General features: G+C 39.5%; 1 protein-coding gene across 4 annotated transcripts in view; it reads left to right on the forward strand.

Moving 5' to 3' along the window:
• Window positions 1-17728, forward strand: part of FNDC3B (fibronectin type III domain containing 3B) — a 356123-nt gene that overhangs the window by 210283 nt on the left and 128112 nt on the right. For all 4 annotated transcript variants that reach the window (XM_039236525.1, XM_039236526.1, XM_039236528.1 and 1 more), the window contains exon 6: window positions 1129-1419. In XM_039236525.1, coding sequence (XP_039092456.1) covers window positions 1129-1419 — 291 coding nt within the window. The remainder of the gene's footprint in view (window positions 1-1128; window positions 1420-17728) is intronic.

Raw genomic sequence — 17728 nt, forward strand, 5'->3', positions numbered from 1 at the left:
ACCACAGCTTATTATGTGTGATGCCAGGCTGCAGGGATGGCCTGTATTTACGCTACTGTTTCTTCTTAAATGTTTCCCCTGATCCTTTAAGCTCCGAATATTTTTAGTGGAAATTTTTCATCTCATTGTGTTAATAAGTTTTAGTCAAATGTTGCCTCTTTTATTTTTCATTTATTATTATTATTATTTTAATGTTTATTATTTTTGAGAAAGAAAGAAACTGTGTGAACGGGGAAGGAGCAGAGAGAGAGGGAGACACAGAATCTGAAGCAGGCTCCAGACTCCAAGCTGTCAGCACAGAGCCTGACACAGGGCTCAAACCCATGAACCATGAGATCATGATAAGAGCTGAAAGTCAGATGCTTAACCAACTGAGCCACCCAGGTGCCACCAATATTGGCTCTTTAAGATGCCACAAATAACTCTTTAGATTCTGGTTGTTATACTCTTTTCAGTAGAAATGCTATTTTGTCTGTAATGCTGAGTATCCTTTTAAGTGTCTTGAGTCTAAGAACATGTTTACGGGGTTATTTTGTGTTTTTTTTCTGAATTGTTTTTTATGTTGCAACTAAAACCCTTTTGACACTGATTTTGACGAAATCAAATTTATTTATAAATTCAACTAAACTATGAACTCTTTACGAACAGCACCCTTGTCGTCTTCATCATTTTGCATAATTTCTGGAACATTCATGAACACACAGTACAGTTCTTAATTATTATTCCTTGGTTGGTTTGAAATGAATGGGAATATTTTATTTTTATTTTACTTTATTCTTTTAATTTTGTTTATGTATTTTGAGATAGAGTTGGGGAGAGGGAGAGAATCCCAAGCAGGCTGTGCACTGTCAGTGCAGAGCATGATGTGGGGCTCAAACTCAAGAACCATGAGATCACGACCTGAGCTGAAAGCAAGAGTCGCATGTGCCTGAGCCACCCAGGTGCCCTGAATTGGGAATATTTTAAATGTGTAGTTTATATATATATTATATATATATAACATTTTAAAGATATTTACTATGATCATATTTTAAACTTCTTCCTTTAGGGCTCCAGTTATTTGACCATCTAGAATTTATTACTGAAAATGTAGACTGAGCTTGCATTTGTCATAACCCTCCGTTTCAGAAATTATACCACTCTATGGAATGTCAAGCTACATCACCCGGGAAGACCAGTACAGCAAGCCTCCGCACAAAAAGCTGAAAGACCGCCAGATTGACCGCCAGAACCGCCTCAACAGCCCTCCTTCTTCTATCTACAAAAGCAACTGCACAACCGTGTACAATGGCTACGGGAAGGGCCACAGCGCGGGGGGCGGCGGAGGCAGTGGAGGAGGCAGTGGCGGTGGGCCAGGAATTAAGAAAACCGAGCGGCGAGCAAGAAGCAGTCCAAAGTCGAATGATGCAGATTTGCAAGGTAATGTGCCGAGATGTTTGCCCTAAAGAGTAAACCATGGAGACGGGGACAACCTAAAAGAAACATCTTTTACTTAACGACGTCATTTCATGGTGATTGGTCTCTCTACTAGGAATGACTGGTTAGACCTTTTCTGATCATTTTCTAAGTAAGAGCGGATTCTCTTTTTCACTACTACTTTGTGGCAGAAATACCTTTTGGTCACAGGTGCCATGTGACGTTCTGCGTACTCTGGGTAACAAGTATCTGAACTTGTTTTACTTCAAGGAGATAGGCGGGGAGGAGATCCACAGAAAAACAGTCTTCCTAAGACTGTAGAGAGCTGGTTTTGAAGAGAGTAATGCTTTATAAAACCGGATGTAATTCCTTAGCTCTGTAGTAAAATTTATCATTGCAGAACAGGAACATATTTCTTAGTCTCAGGCCTCAATTCTTCTTTAATGCCACCTATGCATCCTGAATAAAGTACTCTTATCCTAAGAACGAAGTGGAAAAAATAAGATCACCACATAGGAGACTTCCACTCAAAAGAACCTTTTTTTTTTTGTAGATTAGCCTCGTGGTTATAGATCAATTAATTTGGGGAGGAAGGTATATGTGCTTTCTTTTCTTTAAATTTTTTAACGTTTATTCATTTTTGAGAGACAGAGAAAGTGCAAGTGGGGGAGGAGAGGAGAGAGAGGGAAACACAGAATCCAAAGCAGGCTCCAGGCTCTGAGCTGTCAGCACAGCGCCCAACGCAAGGCCTGAACCAATGAGCTGCGGGATCATGACCTGAGCCAAAGTCAGACGCTCTACTGACTGAGCCACCCAGGCGCCCCAGTCTATGTGCTTTAAGTGAAGTTTTTAGACAAGATTTAGAAACAACTTATTTTGATGCCACAAGAGATAAAAACAGGCTTCATACATAGTATGTAGAGAAAGCTGACTTAATTGAAGCACAGTAAGGTGTTGTTTTGAAAAGCCAGATGAGTTTACAAATATAAGTATGTGAAGACATGAGCATTTATAAAAGACAAGATCAGAAGTGATTATAACACTCATTAAATATTCTCCTTCCTTTTGTCAGACCATATCTGGGTGTGTGTGAGAATGTATTTGTGAATGAAAAAGACAGAAGTGAAGTATGTGGGATTGTATAGGGAAGACTGGACTCTTTTAGGGCCAAGGGAACTTAGATAGGACCAGACGTTGACATCAGTATTTCCCTCTGTTTTATTTATGAGTGAATTGTAGCATTAAAAAGAGGAATAGTAAGGTACAGTAAAAAGTGAATAGTAATTTCTCTGAATAAAGTGTGGTATTCTTCTAATTTTATCCTTTATTCTTTTCACTATTTTCCAAGTTTCATCGAGTTAATCATGTATTATTCTTAGTGATTAAACAAAGCATAAGCAAGTCTATAAAAGAAACCCAGAGTTTAAGAACCCTTTAAATAACTCTTTATGTATAGTGCTATTCCTTCCAAATAAAGTAATTTTTAGTCCAGTGATACTACAATTTCTAAGTTTAAAATTACACTAATAGCAATGTTAGAATTTTTAACCAGGGGCATATAAGGGAATTCACACAAAAAAATTACAAATAAGTTTTTTAAGGAGAGATTTAGTTTATAAAAAAGAGAAGAATGTATAAGCAGTCTTCAGAGAGCTTAATGATGTTTGAACTACCTTGATTATATGATTCATTCTCTAATAATTTTTGCCCTGCCTTGCACCAAAGAAGATTTAGGACAGATGACATGGACATATATAATAGGGTCAGATAGAATAAATTCGAATAAGATCTAAGGGGTAAAGAGATAATGGAAGGAAAATAAGGTGCATCAAGGTTGAAGTTAGGAAATAAAACTAATGTAATTATGGATTAACTATGGCAAAAATAAATATCTTTCTTACATGTGCAGTTGTTTCATACCCTTTGTCTAAAAGTATAAGCTGCTCTATATTTTAATATACCCATAGCTGGAAGAGAGGATATGGATTTGCACTGAAATGTATATTTACACGCATTTTGGCCTTCTATGTCATGAATGAGAATATAATTATTTTGAGCACCTTACCCTCTTTGCTGTTACGTAGAAGACATTATTATTATTATTATAAATATTATTGTGATGGGAACAGTGAGGTCACTTTCTCTGTGGACTTCAGGGAGTGTGTGTGTTGCAATGAAAAATTAGAAAAAAATTTATCTCAGCTTTAGTCTAAACTTGGTCTATTTCTCCTTCTCTCATCACATTATTTACCCCTCACAGCCACTCAGAGTACAACTCCCCACATGGTTTAGTCATGAAATAAAGAATCGGATGGAGTATTATTTGTTCTACCTCATTTCAGTAAGGATCTGAGGGCTTTACATATTGGATTTAAAAACTAAGTATTCATTTTCCCCAAATGAATTGTGAACTTCTGTCCTGACCAAAATATACACATAAGTATTTATAGCAGCTGTGTTCATAATCACCAAAACTTGGAAGCAACGAAGATGTCCTCAAGTAAGTAAACGAACTGTGGTATATGCAGACAATGGAATATTACACAACACTAAACAGAAATAAGCTGTTAAAATATGAAAAGACATAAAACCACCTTAAACGCATATTACTAAATGAAACATGCCAATCTGACGACCACATTCCAAGGAGGTGAAAGACCTGTATTTTAAAAACGAAAACATTGATGAAAGGAATTGAAAAGGACGCAAACAAATGGAAAGATATTCCATGCTCATAGATTGGAAGAATTAATATTGTTAAAATGTCCATAGTAGCCAAAGGAATCTTATCGATTCAGTGCAGTCCCTATCAAAATATCAATAACATTTTTCACAGAACTAGAACAAATGACCCTAATGTCTACACAGAACTACAGAAGACCTCAAATAGCCAGAGCAGTCTTGAGAAGGAACAACAAAGCTGAAGAGATCACAATCCCAGATTTCAAGAACTACTGCAATGCTGTAGTAATCAAAAGAGTCTGGTACTGGCAGAAAAATAGACCTACAGATCACTGCAACAGAGTAGAGAATGCAAAAATAAACCCATGATTATATGGTCAATTCATCTACAACAAATAAGGCAAGAATATACAATGAGGAAAAGAGTCCTTTTTATGAATGATGCTGGGAAAACTGGATAGGTAGATGCAAAAGAATGAAGCTGGATCATTTATTTACACCATACACAAAAATAAACTCAAAGTGGTTTAAAGACCTAAATGTGAGATCTGAAGCCATTAGCACTCTTGAAAGAAGACATAGGAAATAATCTGTTGGATTTAGCCTTTAGCAGCATATTTATGGATGGGTCTCCTGAGGCAAGAGAAACAAAAACAAAAATAAACGATTGGGACTATACCAAAATAAAAAGGTTTTGCAAACAAAACAATGAAAAGTCAGTTTATTGAATAGAAGATATTTGCTAATGATACATCTGATAAAGGGTTAATATACAAAATATGTAGAAGACTTCTACAAGTCAACATAAACACACACAAAAACAGTACAGTGAAAAATAGGCAGAGGCCCTGAATGGACATTTTTCCAAAGAAGACCTACAGATGGCCAACAGGCACTGAAAAGATGATCATTATTACTAATCATCATGGAACTACAAATCAAAACCATCAGTGTTTTCTTGGACCAGTTAGAATGGCTAGTATCAAAAAGACAAGAAATAGCAAGTGTTGATGAGGATGTGAAGAAAAAGGAACCCTCATGCACAGTTTGGGGGAATGTAAATTGGTGCAACCACTGTGGAAAACAGTCTGGAGGTTTCTCAAAAAATTAAAAATGTAACTACCATATGATCCAGTGATTTCACTACAGGTTATATACCCAGAGAAAAACACTAATTCAAAAAGATATATGTACACTTTATTCCAGCATTATTTACATTAACCAAGATATCGAAGCAACCCACGTGTCCAATAACACATCTGTATCTTGGTTATATATATATACACATCTACACATGCGCTAGCGTGCACACACACACACTTTTCAGCCATAAAAAATGAATGAGATCCTGCCATTTGCAGCAACATGGAGAGATCTAGAAAGGCTATTATGCTAAGTGAAATAAATCAAACAGAGGAAGACAAATACCATATGATTTCACTTATGTGGAATCTAAACAACAGGCAAAAAACAGACTCTTAAATACAGAGAACAAAGTGGTGGTTGCCAGAGGGGAGGTGGCTGGGGGATGGGCAAAATAGGTGAAGAGAATTAGGAGGTGGAAACTTCCAGTTTTAAATATTTTAAAAGAAAAAAATCTCCAAATGAATCAGATGTTATTTAAAAATAGAATACTAAAGAATAAGCTGGGGCACCTGGGTTGCTTACTTGGTTGAGCGTTACATCATGATCTCGCAGTCTCAGTTTCAGCCCCACGTCGGGCTCTGTGCTGACAGCTCAGAGCCTGGAGCCTGCTTCAGGTTCTCTGTCTCCCCCTTGTCTGCCCCTCCCCCACTCGTGCTCTCTGTGTTTCTCTCAAAGATAAATAAACATTAAAAAATTTTAAAGAATAAGCAGATGAAGCAATGTGCAAATGAGAATAGAATTGAGTAAAATATAGTAGATAGAATGAAATAAACTAACATTCTAGATTCAAAAACAAAAACCCAAAACAAACCTCATTTTCAGACCTACTAAATCAGAATCTCTTTGCCTGGTCTGGCTTCATTTTTTTGTTGTTGTTTTTTGTTTTTGTTTATTTTTTCATCAATCCTCCACTGAAAATGATGTCGGCCATGATGAAAATCTACTGTCCTAATAGTAAGGACGGTTACAGTAGGTGTGGTTCACTAAGTTGTACACCAAAGGAGGTAGGAACTTTGTTTAATTCACCATTCTCACCTCCTAGAACTATGTCTGGCACATACTAGTTACACAGTAAATATTTGTGGAATGAATTTTGTATTTTTAATTGGTTTGTTTTTTAGAATAAGCCTTCTGTTTGAACACATGTAGCTGTTGTACCATTTCCTCTTCCTAGGAAGAATCGCTGTACTTAAGGATACAGCTCTGTAGCCAGCCCCTCCTTTCATTTACTCTTCTCTTCAGGAGAATAGTGTAGGCAGGGCTAAGTCCCTGGTACCCTTAGAGAAATGTAGGCTTCCTGTTTGTTTGTACTACCTTGGAGTTCATGGGGTGTTGGCATAGAACAGTTGAGACCTTGTCATCATACATACTTGGCTTAGAATCCATCCGGCTTTGTCGCTTGATAACTGTTTGCTTTTAGTGTTCCCGGAATCTCTGTATCATCATCTGTAAAATAGGTATTTTAATTCTCTTTATTAAATATTAAATATTAAGAGTAGTTCAGTTCTTAACACCTCAGTATAATGGTTACCCTTGTTACTTGAATATCCTGTCACCCGCCTGTAATCTGAGGATCACCTTTCAACCAGAACCTCCTCTTTCCAAAAGGGGCATCTCTCTACCCTCCTATCCAGTGGCCTCCCTCCTTCCCTTTAGGCCCTCCCCCTCAGCTCCTTGCCCTGGAAGCCAGAAGTGCCTTCCTTCTGCTCAGACGCATCTTCCACTTTTGAAAGCTCAACCCTACACTCCTGGACATTTGTATACATTGCTAAATGATCACGACAATAAGTCTAGTTACTGTCTGTCACCGCACAAAGTTACAAAAACGTTTTCTTCTGATGAGAACTTGTAAGATTCCCTTCTTTAGCATCTTGCACATTTGCAGTACAGTATTCTTGTCTGTAGTCTTACTTGCTACTTGCCCTGTGACTTACTTGCTTAATAGCTGGAACTTTGTACATCTTGATCTCTGTCACCTATTTCACTAATCACACAACACCCTTCCTCTTCAGCAGCCACCAACCTGTTCTCTGTACCTATGGGTTTGGTTTTATTTGTTCATTTATTTTTTTTTTAGATTCCACATTTAAGTAAATCATACAGTAGGTATCTTTCTTTGTCTGACTTAATTTCAATTAGCATATTACCCTCTAGGATCATCCATGTTGTTGCAAATGGGAAGATTTCATTCGTGTTCGTGGCCAAATAATACTCCAGTTTGGGGTGATGTGTGTGTGTGTGTGTATGTGTGTGTGCGCGCGCACAACTTGGGTTGCGTCCATATCGTATCTACTGTCAATAATGCCACATTGAATACAGGGCTGCATATATCTTTTCAAATTCACGTTTTTGCTTTCTTTGGATAAAGACCCCCAAAGTGGAATTGCTGAATCCTCTGACATCAAAAAATGTGTCTTCATATTCAGAATATCGCCCAGTTGATGGGTCTCGAGGCTGTTCTGCAGCCAAGACCCAGATAAAATTGTCCTCTTGTCTTTCATCACAGAGACTGAGGAACTTACTGATGTGTGTCACTGAGTCAGAGGGAAATTTCATTCCTTCCCTTTTATTCTCAATAAGAACCAAAGCATATGACATTAAGGAAGTTACCCAATGGTTACAGGTTTGAAACTGAAATTCTCCAATTTTTAATCAGGGTTAGAGTCCCATTGTCCTGTATCCCCGGAAAGGAGGAAAGGATTGTGTGAATCCAGAGTGAAAAACTTTGGTGAGGATCCACTGTCTAATAATATGAAAAAGACCTAAGCAATCCCTTTAATTATGGGCAATCTGTATGCGGGGGGAGGGGAGGGGGACTTAGGGAGAGGGAATGAGAGTACGTCAAACATGCTAAGTCACAGTCTCTACTTTGTGTGTAGAAGTATGTCACGTGTGCAGTTGATACTGCTGACCTTTACTTCATCCCTGGGTCTACTGCAGCAGTGAGGATTTCCTTCTCACTCATCACTGGAACATTTTAAAACCATATGGGATTGTAAGATATACTAATACAGTATACATTTTGGGCTATGTGATACACAAGTCATTTCACTCGGCCTCAGATTTCCTTTAGTAAAGTGAACAAGTGAATTATGGTCAGTGATTTTCAAAACTTTATCCGTGAGTAGATCTTCCTTTTTCAAATAATCTTGTATAGATCCCCAATTAAATACAGACCCTTATTCCCATACCTCTATCGTATGTGCACGTGTACACATGCACACACACATGTTCTGTGAGCAGGTAGAGTTAGTGTTATTATGGCTGGAGTGAGGGACCTGGGTATTTGTTAGCACCCACATGGCTTTCCCAGAGGTTAATCCTTCACCTAGACACTGGCTGCTTGGTCTCAGACCCGCAGCTACACCATCATGGAGGAACTTGTGAGATACGTACCCTTGTGGCCCACCCCAGACCTAACCAACAATCCATGGAGGTGGGACCCAGCAATCTGTGTTTCCCTAGACTCTCCAGGTGGTGATTAGCCACAGTAACATTTGAGAGCCACTGGCCCTTTGAGTGCCAAGCAATTTTTAAGTGAGATGTTAAAATGCAGGGAATCTGGGAGGCATTAGTTAAAATACCTGATTTAAGTTGAAGCATATTGCTTTTGTAGTATACCTGTATCCTGATAGACATATACTCTTGGTGGAAGAGTTCCATTTGTGTTGCTAACATACAGGTAGTAGCTGATGTGGAGACCTGTAGAACTTTCAGTGCTGTGTGGGAAAAAATTGGGACAAAATGGTAAGAATTCCAAATATAGAAGAAAACGAGGATACGGCATACTTTCGGCATTTGATCTTTGGCCTTTGGAATTGTTGACAATCCAAAGATTCAGTTATACTTTAGATGAAATTCTGCCACATAGAGTCATAAATTTTTTATTTTCACACTAGAAGCTGGTGACAAAAGCATTAGTCTTGTGCTTTTGTCCTTCGGAGATCGCAGATTGCCTTCTGACTCCAGCATATTCCTGGTATTCCCCGTTACCAGGTTTTTCTATTCTAATTCCTTCTCAACTGGTCCTCCCTGATATTTTTTTCTCTTTTTATATTTTGCTATCACTGCTCAGACACCAGAATCTGACCTCAATATCTATTTACCCAAACTCAGACTGAAAGCTTATTCATTCTGCAGATAAGAATTACGGTAGTGAACTTGGGATGGTGTTCTCCTCTGGAGGTCTGAGACTGTGAACACTGGGGAGTCCTTGGAGTTTATCCCCTCGCTGGACGGCATGGGCTCCGGGAGGGGGTGCCTGCATCCACCTGCGCAGAGCGACAGTGGTCCTCTTTGTTTGGGAGGAGGAACCCAATGTTAATAAGGTCTGGAATGTTGGGAGTCAAGGCAGATTTTTTTTCTTCTGGAATCTCTTTTGGTCTTGGCTCCCTATAAAAGATAACATGGTGCTTTTCTGTTTAAGATATTTTGTGGGACTTGCTCACTTCACAAGTGTCTGCTCTCTTCTTTCACTTGCAACCTTTTCTGTCTCCTGATCACGTATCCTCCTAAGCATGTTCAGACAGGGAGTTTTGGAAGACAGTTTGCTTGTGGAGGGGCAGTAGGGTTTTTCTTTTCTCCTTCAGTATGCACTCTCCTCACCGCACTTGAAAATGTACAGTTTCTAGATGGATTTCCATCACCACTTCATCTCTCAAGTCTGTAGCTGCGGATAAATCCTGTGTGTTTTCACTTGTCTGCAGCTGTGGATGAATCCTAAGCCATGGCAAAAATATCAAGAAAACATGAAAAAAATTAAAAGTGAGCTCAGGTCAGTGGAATTCACCCATCCTTCTGCCAAGTACAGTCTGAAAGTGAAAATAGTCCAAACAAGCCCGAATAACTTTTTTTTTTGTTTTCCAAGGATGATATGTGGACCCCTGGCTCAAAACGCAGGAGACGTTCTTTCTAGCAGGAAACTGGGCAGTTAACACCCTCTTTTCCATTTTACATGTGGGCTGCCAGATCCATTCCCTGGGTTTCGAGGCCTCTCAGTGAGGCCGGTTGAGGTCTGAGCAGACTTCCTGCAGCAGCGGCCTACGTGTGGGGTGGGAAGAAGCCCAGGGATATAAGGCTGTTTTCAGAAGGAATGTGCTGCTTGTTGACAGGTGCTTTCTGACCTGGCGTTCTCCTCTGAAGGCCAGAGCCGGAGAAATCAAACAATGAATAACTCTTTCTTCTGTTAGGGTTCCAGTATGCTGATTTTTTTTTTCCTTAAGGAGGTGTTGACTTATCTTACTGGTGCAAAGGCACACATGTGGCTCAACAAACAGGAAACGAAGGTGGCCCAAATTGTGGCTCATGAGTAGAGTGTCTTTATCAAGTCCCCTCACTTTCTTTTTGCCTTTTGCCCTCTTCCCTCCCCCTTGTATTGTTCTTGCAATCTGGAATGGTTTCAGGATGTTAATGACATGATTCGTTGAACAAACAGGATGAGGTATTTTTGTCGTGTCATGTTTAAGAAGTCTTTAATTTTATAAAGTATTTTTTTAATGTTTTGAGAGAGGCAGACAGACACAGAGTGTGAGTGGGGGAGGGGCGGAAAGGGAGAGGGAGACACAGAATCTGAAGCAGGCTCTAGGCGCTGAGCTGTCAGCACAGAGCCTGATGTGGGGCTCAAACCGGCAAACTGCGAGATCATGACCTGAGCGGAAATCTGATGCTTAATCTACTGAGCCACCCAGGCAGCCCTGCTTTAAGAAGTCTTAACCTATTAAATCATACTCAAAGCTTCACATTTTTCACTTACATATAAAGAGAATAAGACATGAAAACATTCTTTGAATTTTCTTTTGAAATGAATGTTCACCAGGAGATCGAAGGCAGACTTTTGATTCCATTTATACCGTATGTAGTACGTAACTCCACGAACCTGTATTATTTTCACTGCCTTTTTGCTTTCTTGGGAACAGGTCATAGAGGCCGTTTAGATGACGTCAGAACTCGTGTTGGTAAAATACATGACATTCCAAAGAACCCTTTATTTTATTTTTTTTAAATGTTATTTATTTCTGAGAGAGAGAGAGAGAGAGAATGTGAGCAGCGGAGGGTCAGAGAGAGAGGGAGACACAGAATTCAAAGCAGGCTCCAGGCTCTGAGCTAGCTGTCAGCACAGAGCCTGACACAGGGCTCGAACCCAAGAACTATGAGATCATGACCTGAGCCGAAGTCGGATGCTCAACCAACTGAGCCACCCAGGCGTCCCAACCAGAAAACTTTTTAAATAGCAGGTATAAGTGATGACATAGTTTGTTTCTGGTACACATGCAAGCTTCAATTTTATTGAATTGAAATCTTTATATGTTATTCTCTCATTTAGCAAAGTTGAATTCTGAATTTAACTGGGTCAGACGACATCATCACAAATGTGCCAGACTTAGAAGCAGAATAACTTACTAGTTGAGACCTTGCAGTTCTAGGTTTAGTCCCAGCTCTGCCACTTTTGAGGTGTGTGCCCTTGGTCAAGATAGTTCATCGCTCAAAGCTTCAGCTTCTTCACTTATGTTTAAAGTGGGGGTAATTAATAACACTTCATTCAGAGGCTGTTGTAAGCTCTCAGTACAGTTTCAGGCACTTAGTGCTTTGCAAATGTTACAGAGCATGGACGAAGAAAGACCATGACATTTTTCTGCTTATGATAACTGCCTCCTGTGGGTCACCCAGCCTGTGAGCATGCTCTGCCGAGTGTCAAGGGCGAAGGCATCCTGCAGTCTGGGTCAGTGTTGAACAACATTGAGTGCCAAGGGCTTGATAAATGAATGATTCTGCAGAGCATGCAGTTACCCCACCACAAATTCTCCTCACTGTTGCTACCCACAAAACAACCTGAATTCTGAGGTTCTGAAGGATGAACTTCAGCCCTGTCTCCTCATCTTTCCTCTGCCTCCTCCCTGGACCGGATTCTCCTCTGAGATTTAGGAGAGCATGCTAGGCCAGCTTGCTTCTGTGTTTGAACCCACCCAACATATTGACTGCTTTACATTACTTTGTCAGTGCCCGGGGAACAGGGAGAAAAGTGAGCTTGACATGATTTGGGTGAACAGCAACTTCTCTGTATTTATTTTGCCAACACTGATATTACTTGCTGGAGGACAGTTAGTTAACCCACGTGGAGAAGCTAACTAGGAAACCCACTAAATTTCATAATCTTTCACAATTCTTCCTGACACCTCGTAAGTCATAACCATGGCGTCCATGTCCCATTGCTCATATCCTGTTGGTCATGTATTGTGTCGGATGATATGTAGTGGATGGCACAGAGCTGTGAATATCAGGAGAAGACGGTCATGGGGCAGGGGAGTGGCATGACAGACGCTGCCCATCACATGGTGTGTGGAGCCAGAAGCCATTTCTATTAATACTCCATCTGAAATAGTCTCACCATTTGTGATGGAATTTTGGCAACATTTTTAGGATCAGCATATTATAATGTGACAATTGTAGTCAGTATTGCAAATGCATTACTTATACGGGTCATCTTTTCTGCCATGACCAGTCTTGGCTTTTAGCTTAAATTTAATTTGCCCAACCAAACACTCTACAGTATCACTGACTGTATTACCCTGTTCCAGTTTTGGGGGCTTTAATAAGACCTTAAAATTCTATTAAGAATTAAGTGGAGAAAGCAAGAAATAGTGCTCGTGATTTATGATTTACAAAATAAGCAGTATAAATGTCACTGCAGTTGATTATACAGTTTCCTCTTTTTTTTCCCCTCTGTTGCTGAATTTGTATTTTGAAAAACTACTCCCGCACACCCCACCCCCCAGCTCATAACTCCTTCTTTCCAGCTGCATCGGAAAGATGGGGCTTCCCACGTAGGTGTTGTGCTCAGAAAAGGGCAGGAAAGACCAGGTGATAGTGTTGGGGATGGTTTGTTCTAGGCACAACAGGGGATTGTGACAGTTTAGGAACACTGGAAAGTAAGAAGGCAGCAGAGAAATGAGAAGGGCCTCAGAGGAATGGCACATGGAAATAAAAGGAAGTGGTAAAAGTAGGAAAACAAGTAGAATGAAAGGAACAAACACAGTAGACAAGATTCAGTGGAATGTGGAATAAAATTAATTTGGAAAAAAACAGATAAAATCAGAGAAAATTCATGGTTCCGTTTCTGTCGGCTCCATGCCTCTCATTACGTGAACATTTTCCAGTCGGGTGGGGTAGAGGGGGAAAGCCTAGCTGCCCTGTTGTGGTCTTCGAGCTCTGTTATTGGTGGCTGCACTTTGAACAGATTTCCATTTGAATAAATCCCTTACTCTTTTCCTATTTGGACTCCCTAACATATCTGTCTTCCTTGTGTTCTGGATGAGTGCATCTGGTGCCAGCACACATCGACTGGATAAGCAAATTAGAAATGAAATCTTAGGTAGAGCTTTCAAAGGAGTCAGCAGTACACTATACTGAGGTTTTAGGGTTTTGAGTAGTGATCTGTAGTTAACGTGATATTTTAAGAGTTTTGATGTGCTTAAGAACTGGAAATTTTGATTTTTTTTTTTTTTTTTTTTGGTGGGGGGAGGGTTTAGTTTTAATAAGAAAAGAGTTTATCTTTACCCTTGGGTTAGCGTGCCTTTGTGCAAAGTAGCCCGCCTTTTTTTAAATTGCATTTTTATTATTATTTATATTTTAGAGCAAGGGAGGGGCAGAGAGAGAGGGGAGGAGAGAATCTCAAGCGGGTTCCACACTCAGTGCAGAGCCCAACGCGGGGGCTTACAACCCATGAGATCATGAGCTGAGTCAATGGCAGGAGTCAGGCGCTCAACCAACTGAGCCACCCAGGCACCCCAAAAGGTAGGCTGCTTTAATTGAAGACGCTGTGATTATTTTCAGGTCCTGTTACAAACTGAGGTGACTTTAAAATGCAGTTGTTTTTTCTGAATAGAAAAGTTTTCTCTTATTTAAACCTTTATGTATAATAAAAAGGAGTATGCCTGGCATTTCTATTAAATGACTGAATGTTGCTTTCTAGACTTACTAGAACTACCGCACGAAAGCAACATGAGGAAGTAAGAGGGAAGAGCTAGGTCTACCAAGAGTATTTTTTTTTAATTTTCGTAAATGCATTTATTACTGTTAGCTTGAATTCACACAGTACTTATTGGCCTCTTTTTCCCCATTATTTGAAAAGACACAAATTATTATATGGAACAGTAAGAGCTGTAAAACCAAGAGGAATGGAGAAATTGCCACAGTCTGGTTCACTGAGTTCCTGAAAACTATTTAAGTATCTTGCCAAGCACGTTAAAAAAATAATATTTAGTCTTTCACAAAGATTTATCTTTTGGTGGAATGTTGCTCTAAGGAACTCCGTAAGATATCAGCATCTCTTGAAAACTGGTTAAAAATCACATGTTACTTAAGTGGAAAATGGTTATCACTGCCTTAATTCTTCAGCTATCAGGGTTTTATTTATTTATTTATTTATTGAAACACACTGACACCATTAATATTATTTACTACTCACAGTATCATCCATGAGAGGTTGGCTCGAATTTGATTGCAGCCAGTTCTATTTCTTTGAAGGTTTCTGTGTCCATGAAGCCTGACTCTCCATTGTTTTCTCTGGATTTAGTGGATTCAGTGCCATCTAGAAGATAATGCATGAGGGCAAAACTGTCTCGACTGTTTGTTAAGTAACTACTGTATAGTGTTTTACAGAAGAAAGGTTGTATTTTAGGTAGTAAAGATGCATACACTGTAGAGTCAGTAAGGTTTCGTACTGATTTGCATGATTCTCTAGTGCATATGTGCCTGTTTTCTGCATCATTTCTTCTAAATCACCCCCAGGCCCGTTGGCTAGCATTCCGTGTTCATGTTGCCCACAGTTGGACTGGGAGGTACTCAGAGAAATGTCTTGTGCATTAACCTCTATACCTAAGCTTTCAGAACTTTAGTTCTCTGAACTTGATAATCTGTGGGATGTTTTATACCTGGAAATTAGGATTCTCACACACTCTTCTTTTTCTCCTGCTTTATCTATCTATCTATCTTGCTTTATCTATCTATCTATCTATCTTTCTATCTTTCTTTCTTTCTTTCTATCTATCTTTCTATCTTTCTATATATCTTTCTATCTTTCTATCTTTCTATCTATCTTTCTATCTTTCTATCTATCTTTCTATCTTTCTATCTATCTTTCTATCTATCTTTCTATCTTTCTATCTTTCTATCTATCTTTCTATCTTTCTATCTATCTATCAGAGAGAATGAATCCTAAGCAGGATCCACATGGTCAGCATGGAGCCCAACTCAGGGCATGAAACCATGAGATCAGGACCTGAGCCGAAACCAAGAATTGAACGCTTAGCTGACTGAACCACCCAAGTGCCCCTTTTTAAAACTTCTACTTTGCACTTTATTCTTTGCCGTTTAAAAGCCTGTGAATTCTTTCCCTTAACTCTGTATACCTGCCTTCTGTGACCTGCTATAATCATCACTAATACTGTGAGTGGACTTTTAAAACTTAGAATTTTTTTGTTTTATTTATTCATTTGTTCATTTACTGCTGGGGCATTTCATTTTGTTTTGCTTCAAAGGAAGTAAGAGAACAATGTTTTTAGTAGTGCATGTTTATGATAGTGCAAGACTTGTTCTTAACTGAAGACTAGGATTCCAGCTCATTGAGCTCATCTGAAGAAAAAGGTAAAGATAGAATTTACCAGTTCATGGCCCTTCTTTACAGGAGCATGATCCACATGGTTGAGGATCTGTGTCCCCTCCATTTTTCCTTATATTTCCTTCCCGCTCATCCCTTTTGTGCATCTTGATCTGCATGCAGTAATCTCCTCCCCAGTGAGGAACCAGCCTGGGTAAGAGGATAAGGGAACATGTGTCCAGATGGCCACTGTTCATAGCTCCACTAAAGATTTGAGACCCTGAAACATAAAGTTATGCTCTGGAGTGATCTGTAGAGTTCATTCATAATACTGAATAGGTCCTTAAAAAACTACTTAAGGAGGAGTTAAAAACAATTGAATATTAGACATTTTATGATTTAACTCAATATTCCAGACCTCCAATATAATGGGTAATCATAAGTTTCTTACAGTGTATATCTCTCTTCTGTTTTTCACCTATTGCTATGCCTCTTTCATTGTTCTTATTTTCCCCTTGTTCGGTGTCAAGAAAGAGTAAGAGGCTTAGGGAGAGAAAATGGTGAACACTGAGGAATACAGATGATTTGTCCAATGAATAGGTTAGTTTTTGCAGTGAGCATATCACAAGTGATATTTTTGGGAAGTAGTAGATCAGTTGCCAGTTAAGGCAGGATATATACTAGATTTTCTAATGATACCAAGGCATAAAATGGAATCAGTTTACATCGTCCAAGGTGTTTATTTGAAAATGGTGGCCAGAGTCCTATTGATTAATGCTGGTGAATGAGTCACCAAAATGGAAAATAAACCATCCCTAGACAAGTGGTAATCATAGGTGATGATTATGTTAATTATACTTTATTTAGTTGGTGGTTTTGTTCCTGGAAAATTACTTTTTTTTTCCCCAAGAGGAGTTTGAGGCATCTGACAGTTACATGTTTTGTAGAAACTCTTGTGTATAACCTTTCAATTTTATCCAACTTCATAAGCCTTCAGGGAATATTTTCAGGCCTAGATTTATGGACACTGTACATAGTATCTGCTACCAAAGGAACATTCTGCCATCAGGCTCGTTGGAAAGCATCTTGTCTGTCTTTCTGTTACACTGTTGTGAGCAGATGTTCCTTCAGCATTTTGGAATCATTTTAATGCACAAGATGGAAAAAATGGAAAATCAAAAGAAAAAGATAGGCATAAATTTCTGTGACAAAGAAATTGCATTTGAGCCAGGGGTAAATGTCAGTATTTTTCAATCTTTTTTATCCCAGTGCTAAATTTGGGATCATACAGCGCGGTGACAATCAGTTGTCACCCCCTCCCCCTAGAAATTCAGTAGCAAATTTCAGTTCTGTTTCAGGAGGAAAATGGACTCAAAAGTTTGTGATTAAACTATAGCACAGTCCCGGCACATAGTATGACCTTAGTTCATTTAATTTGGCTTGTTTTTCTTTGTTCTGTCTTGCTTCGTGTTGAATCACTGCTGTCCGTGAAGAAGCTTAGCCCCATGGAGATCACCCCTGATAGGCTGTATATTAGTTCCCTGGGGCTGACAAATTACCACAGAGTCCGTGTGTAAAACAACAGATACTTCCTCTCTTACAATTCAGGAGAGAATCTAAAGAGTACCATTTTGGAGGTCGGAAGTCTGAAACCAGTGTCCTGGGGGCTGAAATCAGGTGTTGGCAAGTTGAGCTCCCTCCAGAGGCCCTAGGGAAGAATCTGGTCCTTAGCTCTTCCAGCCAGTGGCTGCCACATTCCTCGCCTGTGCCTGCGAGGCATTCCCATGTTCTGGCCCAGCACCTTCCAACCTCTCTCTGCTCCATCTTCACATTGTCTTCTCCTCTCAGTGAAGACAGATCTTCTGTCGTCTCCTTACACAAACACATATT

This window comes from Hyaena hyaena, unplaced genomic scaffold (genome assembly GCF_003009895.1).
Source record: "Hyaena hyaena isolate Hyena2069 unplaced genomic scaffold, ASM300989v1 scaffold_112, whole genome shotgun sequence".
NCBI lineage: Eukaryota > Metazoa > Chordata > Mammalia > Carnivora > Hyaenidae > Hyaena > Hyaena hyaena.